This window comes from Calypte anna, chromosome 7 (assembly GCF_003957555.1).
Source record: "Calypte anna isolate BGI_N300 chromosome 7, bCalAnn1_v1.p, whole genome shotgun sequence".
Classification (NCBI taxonomy): Eukaryota; Metazoa; Chordata; class Aves; order Apodiformes; family Trochilidae; genus Calypte; species Calypte anna.
In genome coordinates, this window is record NC_044253.1 from 16147752 (window position 1) to 16160523 (window position 12772).

General features: G+C 58.3%; 2 protein-coding genes across 2 annotated transcripts; both read right to left on the minus strand.

Moving 5' to 3' along the window:
• Positions 1-1107: 1107 nt before the first annotated feature.
• FEV (FEV transcription factor, ETS family member) lies at positions 1108-5155 on the minus strand. Its single transcript, XM_008496974.1, has 3 exons — positions 5104-5155; positions 4026-4100; positions 1108-1729 (listed from the first exon to the last, which is right to left on the minus strand). The coding sequence occupies exons 1-3, from the start codon at positions 5153-5155 to the stop codon at positions 1218-1220; spliced, it is 639 nt and encodes a 212-aa protein (XP_008495196.1). The 3' UTR covers positions 1108-1217.
• A 4225-nt stretch (positions 5156-9380) lies between these two features.
• On the minus strand, positions 9381-12414 carry CRYBA2 (crystallin beta A2). The gene is made up of 5 exons (XM_008496973.2): positions 12387-12414; positions 11611-11784; positions 11047-11188; positions 9872-10014; positions 9381-9610 (listed from the first exon to the last, which is right to left on the minus strand). Exons 2-5 carry the CDS (start codon positions 11769-11771, stop codon positions 9463-9465), a joined length of 594 nt encoding a protein of 197 aa, XP_008495195.1. The 5' UTR covers positions 11772-11784; positions 12387-12414; the 3' UTR covers positions 9381-9462.
• Positions 12415-12772: the final 358 nt, after the last annotated feature.

Genomic DNA, 12772 nt, shown 5'->3' on the forward strand with positions numbered 1-12772 from the left:
CATCCTCCCCATTCCAGCTCTGCAGGTGCTCTGACTTGGACTTCCTGGGTGGTTCCCCTCTCACCAACCCCCTGCAGACACAAGAGGACACAGGTCACAGCACTTCTCTGTTTTATTGAAGACCAGTCCCTCCTCTCCAGCCAGTGCAGAGCCTAGCATGCCCAGCTGTTCTTCACCCACTGCATCAAGGTCCTGCTCCAGAGGATGGAGTCACTTCCTTGGACCCAGGGGTAGACACCCAAGGCTGCCTCTCATTGCCTGGAGCTCTCAGCCCTCCTGTCATCCCTCCTCTTGCTCCACCTCCCACCCAGCTTTGACGTGGGAAATGTCCCCACCCATGGAGAGTGTCCTACCAAACTCTGCATGTGGGTGGTTAAAGCCACAGCAAAACTGCAGCATTAAACTTGGAAGAGACCAGCAGGACATGTGTTCATGTGCAGAGTGTTGAGGACCATCCCATGTAGCCATTGGTCACTGAGGAGAGGGCAGAACTGCAGGGCTGTGCTCCCTCTGGGCTCTGGCCTTGCCCTGACGGCTTGTAGTGCCTCCCATGCCTGGCTCTGGTAACTCCAACCCCAGAGCCCTGCCCTGGCAAGGATTAACCCAAGTGGGGCACCTACTTTCGAGACCAAGGCTTCTCCTGAAGTCTTGAAGGAGGCCACAATCAGCAGGAGGTGTAGGAAGAATGAGGGGAAGAAAGGCTTTGGAGATAAAGGCGGAGTACCAAGGAGGGGCAAGGAGGGTCCCCTTTACCTGTCCCCTGCCCAGTGTTACCCTCACCCATGGACAAATCTGCCCTGGAGCTGCAGCTCCTAACTCCTCTCTGGAGGAGAGGACAGGCACAGGCTGGGGGCAGATCTAAGGGCATTCATGGGGTGGGCAGTATGTTGCAAAGGAGAGGAGGAGCATGGTCCCTGACAGGAAAGCCCATGTTTTTTCTTTCCAGTCACACCCTGCTTTAGGTATCCATATCCATTCCCAGGACCATGGATCCCTTCTCACTCTAAATTTAGACAGCTTCTGTCCTCCAGCCACCCATATCAGGGAGCCAACCCAGCTACCCTGCAACCACCCCTCTCCCCCCGTGCCACTCTCCAAATCTAAAAGGGGGCAACTGAGAGCAGGGCACAATCCCACCCCCCTATCCCTCCCTGCCAAACTCCACTGCTCCACAGCTCCATGCTGCCAGGGGCAGGGAGTTCTGCCTGGCCCAGCCTCTAATGGTAGTGGTTGTTCATGTTGTTGAGGTGGGAGGCTGCCATGGTGCTGAATGGGGCAGAGGGCTGGAGCCCGTGCCCAGGGTAGAGGGATGGGCTGGAGCCAGGCCAGTAGGAGAAGCCAGCTGGTGTCACCCCCGAGGTCATGAGGTTGAGTTTGGAGATGCCTGAGAAGGGCAGCGGGGCCAGGTTGCCCTGAAACTTGTAGAGGGTGTGATCAGGGGCAGCTGGCTGGCAGACCTGTGCCAGCCCATGGAAGTCGAATTTGTAGGCATAGCGCTTGCCATGGACCTTGGTCATGATGTTCTTGTCATAGTAGTAACGCAGTGCCCGGCTCAGCTTGTCGTAATTCATGTTGGGTTTGCTCTTCCGCTCGCCCCAGCGCCTCGCCACCTCGTCAGGGTCGATCAGCTTGAACTCCCCGTTCGTGCCTTCCCAGGCGATGCAGTTCAGGTTGGCTCGGTCTGAGAGCAGCTCCAGCAGGAACTGCCACAGCTGGATCTGCCCACTGCCTGCAAGGCCGGGCCCCAGAGAGGTTAAAATTCCCTCTCAGGACACAAGGAATCCTCGCCTCCCCATTCTGTTGTCCCCTCCCAGACCCAGATGCAGCTCAATGCATCTTGCCTGTTGTAGAGACACAGAAGATGGTAATGAGGTCTTGTCTCTTTTTACAGTATCCCTACCCTATCCTGCCCCACAGGCAAGAGGAGATGATGCCCTTGCACCCTGGAACACTCAGAGGTCAGTGCAGGCTGCAGTGGGCCTTGATCTAGGGTTCTCACATCCCTTCTGCCCTCATTTGCAGCCCACTGAAGACCTGCTAATTTGCTTTGGTGTGAGGATCTGGCTTGATTCTTGCATCTGCAGCCCCAAGAGAGAGGTATCTTGGCAGTATCCGTATCCATCCCAGAAGCCTTAGTCCCCACTGCCACCTCTCCTTGAAATTGAGCTGGTGCCACAGCACAGCCCCTGCCCATCTTTAGGGGCACTGTGCCCTGAAAGGATGTCTCCACAGCAAGCCGAAGTCAGGATGCAATGCTTCTGCTGTGACCTGCACACCTGGCAAGTGTGGGCAGTTGTAGGGGAAAGAGAGATCAGGAAAAGGCAGGACCTGCTGTGAGTTTGAATCAGCACCAGGGTTCCTTATTTCCAGAGGAAAACTGTCTGCTCCAAGCCATGACCATTGCATCTGCAGTTTGCACTAAGGAGCACTCTTGGTGGTTTCCCAATATGCCCCTGTGTCAGGCTATGCACACACAGGAGGCTGGCACAGCTGGACATGCCCATTCTGGGGCACAGGGACTCCAGTGAGCCTGGCCAGAGCTCAAGAGAGGAGAGTGTTCTTGCACCTTAGGGTGATAAGCAGTCCCACCTCTGTGACACATCCATCCTGTAGCTCAGCCCTGCATTTACCTAGAGCCACCTACTCCCTCCCAAGCAGCAGCCCCCGCACATCCCTGCTCCTAACCCCAGCCCCTACAGCACTGGCCCTTCCCACAGCAGAGGAAGTATCTTTGCATTTCATCCTCCTCCAGGTACTTTTCTGTGACTATTCTGTCTGATGGAGTTGGCACTCCCAACCCCCACAGCACTCCTACATTTCAGTTACATTTCCCACAAAGAACCACCTCATCCTACTCATTTTACACTTGCCTGTTTTAGCTGGTGCCCCCCAGTTCTCACTCTGGCATAAGGAAAGAACAGCTGTTCCCCATCCCTTCCCATCCCACCAAATCCTTCTCAGACATCCTGATCCAGGCAGGCAAGCCCAGGTCTTTCCAAGGTATTGTATTTCCAAATCTCCGATCCCAGGAACAAGGTGGGAGATCTCTCGTTTCCAGGGTACATCTGCAGCCCTCACCCCTTCTCCATCCCCTCAGCCCCCCGTGATGGGCTCCTGCTATCCCCTACCCACGAGGTCCCCCACACCATGCCAGGGGGACGGGGAGGTGTTGGGAGGTGTAGCTGGGTAGGGTAGCAAGGCTCAATCCTGCCGGCTGCAGAATGCTCTTTTGCAATGCCCAAAAGCTCTTTGAGGAAACCTCCGAGAATCCCAAAAGGTCCTTCTCAGAACAGTGCACAAGGTATGCCTAGGGCAGAGTCCACAGTGCAGATGCAAAAGGATCCCGTGCAGTCCGCGCTTTGCTCCCCTCACACCCCTATGCCAGAGCACTCCCCGGCTCTTGTCTCCTTCCCAGGCACGGAAGCTACATGGCCCAGACACTGTAGCGCTGGCTCCCCGCTTGCCCTGCTGCGCTCCCTAGTAGGTTCCAGGTTGCTCCTCGTCAACCCTTGGCTGATTGCTGAACGGCTTTACCTGGACATATGGCTCCTGCTCCCGGGAATCCATCATCTTCCAGCCTACCACCGCCCTACCCAAGCCCCAGCCCTGCACCAGCAGCTCCCTCCTGGATAGTCTCTCACCTTATTCCCCCGGCCTTAGGTATGGCTTCCCCAAACCCAACCGTACCGGGTTGGCTGGCAGCTTCCCTCCCCGTCGGATATATCCAGAGCACCGAGGAGGACCCTAGCTGGGACCTCGCACTCGTCTGGTCCCTCCGCGGAGCTCCGGGGGCTGTAGGCACCCCGCTCACCGCCGCTGCAATGAGACGGCAGCTCTCAGCCGCCGGGGCTCGGCCGCTCTCCCGGCTGCCTCGCGGTTTTGGTGGCGGGACGCACCCGGCACACGGACGGGAAGAGATTTCCGATGGCTGCTGGGAGGAGTAGGGGTGCCCCGGGGGGTCCCCGCTCCAGGCGGGCCGGGCGGGAGCAGAGCCGATGCCGAGGAAGGGACAGCCATTCTCTTACCTTTTTGTACGCCCGGGTTGAGAGACCCCCACGCCTGGCTCTTGCCGTCTTTGAATAAAGTTTCCCCGACTGGATCTAGGGGTAAAAAAAAGGAGCCGGGGGGGGGTGAAGGAGGGAGAGCTCTGGCCAGGCAGGACCCCGACCCCTCGGCACCCACCCACGGGCAGCCTGCCCGCAGCCCCCGGCCGCTCCCCCTCGCCTGCCCCGCCGTGGCGGTGAAGCCAGGAAACGCGTTCAGGAAAAAGGAAATCCGATTTCCGACAGAGCCGCGGAAGCTTTTAAATAGGAATAGAAAATCCCGTGGGCTGGGGAAGGGAGGAGAGGGAGAGAGAGAGAGAGAGAGAGAGAGCTGCGGGACACGGGGAGAGGGCGAGGAGGTGGCTGGGACGGAAGGACTTGTGCAGGAGCAGGGGGTGGAAGGACGGACGAGTGTTGGTGTTTGGGGAGCGTCCAGCTGGGGAAAGGAGAGATAGATGGAGAGGTGGATGGAAAGAGAGAAGGGGAGAAGGATGAATGGATGGATGGATGGATGGATGGATGGAGAAGAAGAAGGGAGGATGGGTGGGTGGGGAGATGGAGGAAAGAATAAGAAGGTGGGAAAGTAGACCAAGAAGCGGAAGGAAGGGAAGGTAATGGGTAAGAGGGTGGAAAACAGGCTGATGGAAGGGATGGAGGGTAGATGGAGGGGATGGCTGGTAGCTGGGACAGAATGAGGGACAGAAGGACAAGAGGGTGGAAAGATGCATGCACAGGGGATGGGTGGATGGGTGGAACAACGGGGTTGGAAAGACAGAAGGATGGATAGGGGGATGAAAGGACAGGGAGATATATGGAAGGACAGGGAGACAGTGGGAGGATGAAGGATGGGAGGATAGGTGTGCAGGCATGGAAGTCTGCAAGGGCAGTCGGAAGGAAGGAGAAAGGGATGGTTGGAAAGCAGGCAGGGAGAGGGGTGGGCTCTGGGAATAGACGGGGCAGAGAAGGGCCCCGGGACAGCGGCAGGGCAGGGCGGCGGTGCCGGGTGCTGTGCGGTGCACGGCGATGCTGCGGAGCTGCGGCCGCGGGGTTCCGCCCGTACCTGGCAGGTACATGTTGAGCAGCAGTGGCACCGCTCCGGCGCCGTGTCTCATGGCAGCTGTGGGGGTGGCCCGCGGGCTGCATGTTTTAATATTCCTGCCCCTATTATTATTATTATTATTCCACTTTATCAGGGAGCAGCTGATGGCGAATAAATGGCAGCGGGACGGGCAGGGGGACGGGCAGGGGCCGGGGGAGGCGAAGCGGGGGGGGAGAGTTTCCAGGCAACTCGCAGGGGCTTGGGGCCCCGGCTCTAGCAATTTCCTCTGCTGTAATTAAAGCGGGCGCTGTTCCCCCCTCCACCTCCCCCCCTTTCACCCCCTCCACCCTCCTTCCCCTCCCCGCTATCGGGCCCGCATCAGACTTTAATCACGGCCGCGGGTTTCTATGGAGAGCAGCTCGGGCCGCTTCCTGCCTCTTCCGCCTCCTTAACTCTTCGCAAACACGGCACTGCCATCCCATCTGGGACCGGGGCTCGGACACTGCCTGGAGACCACCGGGTCTGGCCTCCCACCACCACCACCAGCATCCTGCACGGCCAGCCGGCAGGAAGTGGTCCCCATGTTGCCGGCATTGCCTGGGACCTTTGCATCTTACCGCAATGCACCATCCTTCCTGCCTCGGGCTTTCCAAGCCACCCACGCTGCTGGCTGTGGGGCTTCCTGCCTGCTCCTTCTCCAGCTCTGGAATACTCAGTACAGTCCTGGGGTCTCTTTGCAACTCCCAGAGCTCTGGGGTGGGTCACTTGGGTTCCCAGCATGTCCCTCCAGCTTTGGAACACCAGTTATGGGACCCCTTTGCAGTGCCCAGAACTCCGGGTAAGTGCAATGCCAGTGGTCAGTGGCACCAGGACGTATCACAGATCTGCCACATCCCTGCCCTCTTGGTGCTTTGCTGGACAGTCCCTACCTTCAGGGATGTTTAAGTCTGTGACCGATCTCGGGTCCCCAGTCCTGTCTTGATTTCCTGCCCCTCTTTATTAGGACCTGTAGAAGGTGGGTGGCCCCCAACACCCACCCAAACCTGCATGACACCATCTCCACCAGCTTGTACTGGGCGAACTTTGGGTATCATGAAGATGGGCAGGTGATTCAGGAAAAAACTTGTAACAGGGAAAGTGCTGGGGTGATCTTGGCTCCCAAAAGGCACATCTGGGCAGGTTTTCTGCACCACCCATGGCTCCATCTGCTACATGCAGCTGCAGCATGCTGGGAGACCTTCAAGCAGCACCCCATAGCTTGAGGCAGCCAGGCAGCATGCCAGCAGTGGGCACCAGCTCCACTCCATGAGCCCAATGCTGTACAGCCAAGCTGCCTGTCAGCCCATGACCTCTCCTGGGTGTTCATTGATGTTTAGTACAAGCATGAGATCTCAAGATGGACTTTGCCAAATTTCTTGAAAGTGGTAATCATGAGATATGAATCTAATCCAGATTTCTCCTGATGGGGTATGCAAAGAGTCTAGGAATCCTCGGTGCAGAACTGGGCTCTGGGTGCTCTACCCTTGCCATCCATCTCCACTGGGGGCAGAGAGCAGATGCGGGTGGGGGAAGACATGAGCAGAGACCACATTACATCCCCACCAACTCCCAACTGATCCTGTTTGCATGTAACACCCCTTAAGAAGTTTATCTTCCCCCAGCTTGTCCCCTGAGCTTGAACCCCTCAGTGGGCTGTCCCATCTCTGTATAGCACAACAGACCTGTCTGTTTCCCCCATTCCTCTCCTTCCCAGCCCCCCAAGTGCAGCTCTCCTAGCAGCATCTCTGCAGCCTCCCAGACTTGCTTTCGCTGCCTGAGTCACTGGAACAAACCGCAGGCAACGGAAAACAAGCCCCGGAGACAGCAGGGAGAGGTGAGGAGGGGGCCAGACCTACAGAGCCCCTCTCCCTGTTAGCCTTGGTAACTGGCTTACTCCTCCAGCAAGCCTGCATAGTAGTGGGCTGGGTGTTGGGTTGAGGGACACCACATCAACCCAGGGTAGGGGTAGCAGTTTGGGATCAGCCTGAGAAGCAAGGTTAGGGCTGTGGGAGCTGGACATGGGGTATCTGTGGGGGGCACTAAGGATGGAGACTCCTGGGTCCCTGGGAAAGCTAGTAGCAGGAGTGGGGGCCTTACAGTGGGGCGTGAGGAGACTGAGGGCTTTGGGCGTGTCAGGTGGGCGTGAGGTGTCAGGTGTCAGGGAGTGTAGGGCCCCAGGGGCTAGGGACCCCTGTGCTGGTGGGGAGCTTTGGGAACCTTAGCAATGTGAGCCACGGTTTGTGGGGCAGCTGGGACATGGGGGAGCTGGGGCACATCCACAGAATGGGGGCAGGGACAGGGTACAAGAGGAAACAGGGGCCCAGATCCATTGGGCTCCAGGAGGATAGGGCTTTCGGTCTGTGGGGATTTGAGATAAAAGGGTTCAACTCCAGGGGAAAGAGTGCAGACGCGTGGAGCACCCAGCTGGCAGCAGCAGGAAGTCCGCCCTGGCTGCAAGCAGATACTTTGTCCCCCACCCCTCAAACCCTCACTCTTACCCCTCACACTGAACCAATAAGGGCCCCAAATTTTACCGTGACCCCCAGAGATCCCCCCACTACCCTCCCATGGTAGCCCTATGGGCAGGTGCCCGGGACAACTTCACCTGTGTGCCGGTGGCGTGGAGCGGATCCGAGCTGACGTGGCCTCGGGCTGTCTGCTGCCCGGCCGGGTGCGCAGGAATGTGTTTGTGCAGGGGGAGAGGCCGGCTGCCGTGGGGCCGTGGCGGGGTGGGGCCAGTGGGGATACGGAGGTGACAGGGGAGGGCTGGAGGGCACCTCGCAGCAGGGATGCCCTGTGGGGTGGGGACATGCAGGGTGCTGGGGCTTTTGCGTGGTGCACATTGGGGTACAAAGGGAAAGGGAGCGGGGATGAACAGGGTGTGCATGGGGCACGTTTGGGTGCACGCTTGCATGCAAGCTCATGCGTACAGTGCACACCCACACACCAGGGCTGGGGTCTCTGTCGTCCTGGGTGCAGAGCATTCATACACTAACTCCCAGCCCAGACATACCTGGTCTCCCAGCACCTTTCTGGGACACCTACAGCCCCAAGGCCAGGCATGATTTTAGCAGAGTAGGCACCTGAGAACCCAGGCACCCAAGCCACTCTGGTCTGCTCCACCATCCTGCAGCTTTAGAGGGGATGTCGTGGGTGTGGAAAGCAACTCAGGACTAGAGACATGATCCCCAGAAGGGTTTGGGGTGAGAAAACAGGATGGAAGAGGAGGAGGTGGAGGAAGGAATAACGTGCTGGAGGAGGAGGCTGGGTAGGGAGGTTCTCGTCTTTCCTCGGGCGGAGCCGGAGCCGGATGCTGGCACGGATGTGCTGGCGTGGCCAGGCTGGGGGTGGGGGAGGCCCAGACCCTAAGGGTGCTGGGACCAGTGAGCTGGGACCCCTGCCAGATGCGGGACACTGCCTTAAGGACCTCCTGCCACTGTTTCCCATACCCCTACACAACCCTGGTCTATAAGCCAGTGCCCCCAGCCCTGTCCCAACTGTGTCCATCCCATTTGTGGCGGCAGTCTCCCCCCTGCCCCGATGACCCTAATGCTTCTTCTTCTCCTCCCCAGGCCTCCAGCAGGCAAGGATCTCCCCTCTCTCTTCCACACTGGGGTGCAGAGAGGGGACCTTGTATTCACAAGGTTTGCAGCAATCACCTTCCTTGGCACTGAGCCTGGGCGGAGGACCTCAGACATAATCCCCCAGGATGTCCCATCCTGGCTCCAGCTACTTCTTTGCCCAATAAGGCCAGTAAGTTCCCATTTCCCTCACTGGAACACCACAAGGGGTAGGAACCATTCTGATGATGGAGCAGCTCATTCTGGATGTCATCTCTTAGCACAGGGAGCACTCCTTCCCTGGAGACATTCAAAACCCACCTGGACACATTCCTGTGAGACCTGCTGTAAGTGACCCTGCTCTGGCAGGGGGGCTGGACTCAATGGTCTTTTGAGGTCCCTTTCAGCCCCTAACTTTCCATGATTCTGGGAGATCACCTCTACTCACTGTGTGTGGACCAGAGGACAGGTGCACAGAGCTAAGCCCAGGGTGGAGGTAACCATGTGTCCAACACCAAAAACCATCTGGGGAAGGGGAAACACCTTCCACCTGTTAATAGCTGAGAGAGGCAACAGAGCTGGGGCAGTCACTCTGCCTTCCACACTACAGAGGCTTCCCCCAGGCCTGGCAGTCCCCTGAGCAACACAGTGGAGTTAGGAGCACCCTTTTTTTTTTTTTTTTTTTTTTTTTTTTTTTTTGACAAATGCCTTTATTTGCTACCGGATAGAGGTCTATTGCACAGCAGCCTAGAGGCTGCAGAGCATGCAGCCCTGCCTCTGCTCAGTGCTGGACACGGCGGATGGATTGGATCTGGTTGGTGTGGGCCTGGCTGCTGTATTCATTGTACTTCTTGAACTCGCCGTTCTGTCTGTCCCGCTCCAGCACGTACTGGTAGCCCCTGTATCCGGGGTACTGGTATGCCACCCACCTGCAGACAGACCCCTGGTTCAGAGCCCCAGGCCAATTACCTCCCATCCTCTCACACCCCATTCCATCCCATTCCTCTGCCTGCCCTGGGAGGGAGGGACAGAAAGCACCCTATGGCTTAGATTTTCAAGGGATGTGTAGCAGGAAGGCCTCCCTCCAGTTTGGGGTCCCCCTTAGCCATCTCTGGGGCAATGCAGAAGGGAGGTGCTTGCTGAACTCCTGCCCCTGGACCCACAACCCATTCCCCACTGTCAGGACTCACGCTCCAGAGTTCACTTTGATGGATGCCACCTCTTTGTTGCCCCAGCCCATGGCCTGCAGTGAGGGGTAGTCATCACTCAGCTCAAACTTGTGCCCCTGGAAGTTCTCCGCCTCATAGAGAATGACTTTGCTATCATTGTGGTTCTACAGAGAGAGATATCTGAGGGTTAGTGGGGATGGGGTGCCTTGTGCTGGGATAGGCGATGTGGCATCGTGGGGTCATGCACCAAGGAATCATGGGAGGCCTGGTACCATGCTAGGCTTTGGTGCAAGGCATGGGAATGACCTTCGGCCTCGAATCTCCTCACCAGGACACCCCAGGGCTGCCCAGAGGATGCTGCTCTTATGTTCCTGTGATTCCAGTGCATGGTTTCTGGTGAGGGTGACAGTGGTCACATCCTCTACTCCCACACAGCCTTCTGCCCTCAGCATTCTTGTACTCCCTAAGGCTGCAGGGCAGGGCAAGGCAGACTCCTGAGATTGGTCCCCCTGGCTCTGTGGGGCTTTGATGGGTGCTGGGCACTGAGGGGTTAATCACTGGGACACTGAGCAATGCAGCACTGTCCCCCATACCCAGCCCCCACACGCATCTATCTGCACCAAGGAGCAGTCCTGCCAGTAAGGAGTGATCTTATCGCATCCCCTTTATTAAAGCCCAAGCATATCTGCCTGCTGATTATTAAAAGTTGGGGGGGGGGGACCCCCCGCTCGGAGGCACAGACGTGCTGCTATTGCGAGCACCAGTGTCTCTGCAGATGGAGCGATAGAGACTGCATCTGCCTGGGCACAGCTCAGGTACCCCAGCTGGGAGGGGGACAGTCCCCACATCTCAAGCATCACTGCAGTCCTGCCAGCTCCTCTCTGCTCACCCCATCCCTGTGTCTCTGGGATGGGGGAACAAGGCCTAAGGATCCCAGCCTGTGAGGTGGCTCTCCCAACACAGAAAGCAGAAGGATCTGGGACACTGTTTCAGTCTAAATTTTATCTGTGAAGAACATCCCAGGATCCTTGCAAGGCTGTGGGTGCAGCCACCCCTCCATATCACATCCCTTCCAAGCATACCTCACCCTTCCATCGCACATTGCATATAATCTGTCCTCCTGTCTGTCCGTCATCTCCCCCCACACCAGATTGATGGGGGGCCAAGCTCACCGCAGGGCTGTCGCCACAACTCACCGCGCACTTGATGGGCCGGAAGGAGAGGAGGTGCTCGGTCCGGTAGCCACTGTTCCCACTCCAGGCCTCCCACCGGGGATAGTCACCCTTCTCCAGGATAAACTGCTGCCCCTGGTACTCAGGGTACTCAAAGCCCACCCAACTGGAGGGAAGAGGAGGAAAGCTCTCAGGAAAGGGTGGTGCAGCCCCCAGGCTCAACCCATGGCTGGCTTCTCCCTCCTGTGCAGGGGATGGAGATGTTCTGGCAAGGTGTGGGTCTGTCACAGAGGTCGGGGTCCTTACTAGCAGCAAATGTCCCTTTTGAGAGTTAGACCACTCTCCCCAGGGCCACACTGTTGCCTCTGACCCATGCCTTGGCTTGGCAGGGTCTCCCTGATTTGCAGATGGGGAACTGAAGTGCCATACAAGGAGCACAGGGAGGGAGGTCACACGATGAAGGCTGTGTCAGAGCTGAGGAAGGACTCGGGTGTTCTGGCTCCCTGGTAGCCCCTGACTGTCCCCTGGAAGCAGCAGGTTTGCTGGAGCAGGATGAGCCAAGGGGTTGTGGGGCTGGGGGGCACTTACGGGCCAGACTCCACCTTGATGGAGCGTATCTTGCGGAAGCCACGCTCCATGATGCTGGGGCACTCCATGAGGAACTCGCAGCGCTTGCCCTGGAAGCTCTCCTCCTCCCACACCGTGATCTTGTACTGCCCCAGGGTGTCCATGGCTTCGCTGCTGGTCATGCAAGTCACTCCGCTGCTGTCAGAGCCCCACTCATCACCCTGGGCAGGAGCCCACCATCAGCCCCCAGCCACCCTACTGCCTGCCACCGAGCCAGGGGTGCCAACGATTTTGCCCTCATGTATCCCATGCCACTGGCCCCTCGCCCTCCCAGGCTGGCACTGGAGATGCTTCCCATTCTCCTTCCCTTGGTGCTGGGACATCTCGATCTTGTGACCCCCAAGTTGCAGAGGGCACTTGCAATGCCTCATGTCTCCATATGAGGTACCCGGGGCTGCCTCAGTTTCTCTGCTCCCAAGCTCCCTGTGATGAGTCCTGCAATCAGCCAGGTTCAGTGGCACAGTACCCCAGTGGTGCAGGGAGGTGACAGTGACACCCCAACTCAGACAGGGGTGTAGGGTGCATCCCTGGGGCAGAGCAGCTCAGCCCCTTGCGAAGATGGGTGCCAGCATCCCTCAGGCCCACATGGGGTACTCCCACTGTGCCATGCAGCACCCTGCAGCTCACCCTTCCCCAGAGGGTGTGCTGGGTAGGGGGACTCAGTGTGGGAGGGTTGAAGGGAGCGAGGCAGTGCCTGTGCAGTGGGGGGCTTGGGGGGCTCACGGCCTGGTACTTACTTGGTCAGCAGGGCACAGAGGCGAAGGTGGCGGTGCCGGTGTTGGCTTTTCCCCTTGCCCTTTATAAGTGGGTGCTGAAGTGCCGATGGTGCAGGCAGGCAGGGCGCTGTGTCAGCAGGCAGGGGATGGGGAGGCAGGGAGGGTGGGCACCCACCCACCCCAGACTCCAGCTGTCCATTCCAGTTAGGCAGTGTGGCGAGAGCGGCCCCCCTGCACCCCGCGGGTCTGACAATGAAAGTGCTGGGCTGTGTTTGTGCAGGGGCTCAGGGCACAATGGGCAAAGGGCCTGACGCACTGCTTTCCTTTCTACCCCTGGACAATGTCCCTGCTTGGCCCAAGGATTAGGAAACCAGCCTTTCCCAGGGCACCCACAGCCTTTGCCAGGG

What these genes read in the sequence shown, in the direction of transcription:
- FEV (XM_008496974.1), bottom strand. Translation starts at nt 5,155, where the DNA reads ATGAGACACGGCGCCGGAGCGGTGCCACTGCTGCTCAACATGTACCTG. An exon ending in GCTCAACATGTACCTGCCAG is followed by an intron (nt 4,101 to 5,103) that starts GTACGGGCGGAA and finishes TTTTACCCCTAG; the next exon opens with ATCCAGTCGGGGAAACTTTA. An exon ending in CAACCCGGGCGTACAAAAAG is followed by an intron (nt 1,730 to 4,025) that starts GTAAGAGAATGG and finishes CCGGCCTTGCAG; the next exon opens with GCAGTGGGCAGATCCAGCTG.
- CRYBA2 (XM_008496973.2), bottom strand. Translation starts at nt 11,771, where the DNA reads ATGACCAGCAGCGAAGCCATGGACACCCTGGGGCAGTACAAGATCACG. An exon ending in TCCGGCCCATCAAGTGCGCG is followed by an intron (nt 10,015 to 11,046) that starts GTGAGTTGTGGC and finishes CTCTCTCTGTAG; the next exon opens with AACCACAATGATAGCAAAGT. An exon ending in ATCAAAGTGAACTCTGGAGC is followed by an intron (nt 9,611 to 9,871) that starts GTGAGTCCTGAC and finishes GTCTGTCTGCAG; the next exon opens with GTGGGTGGCATACCAGTACC.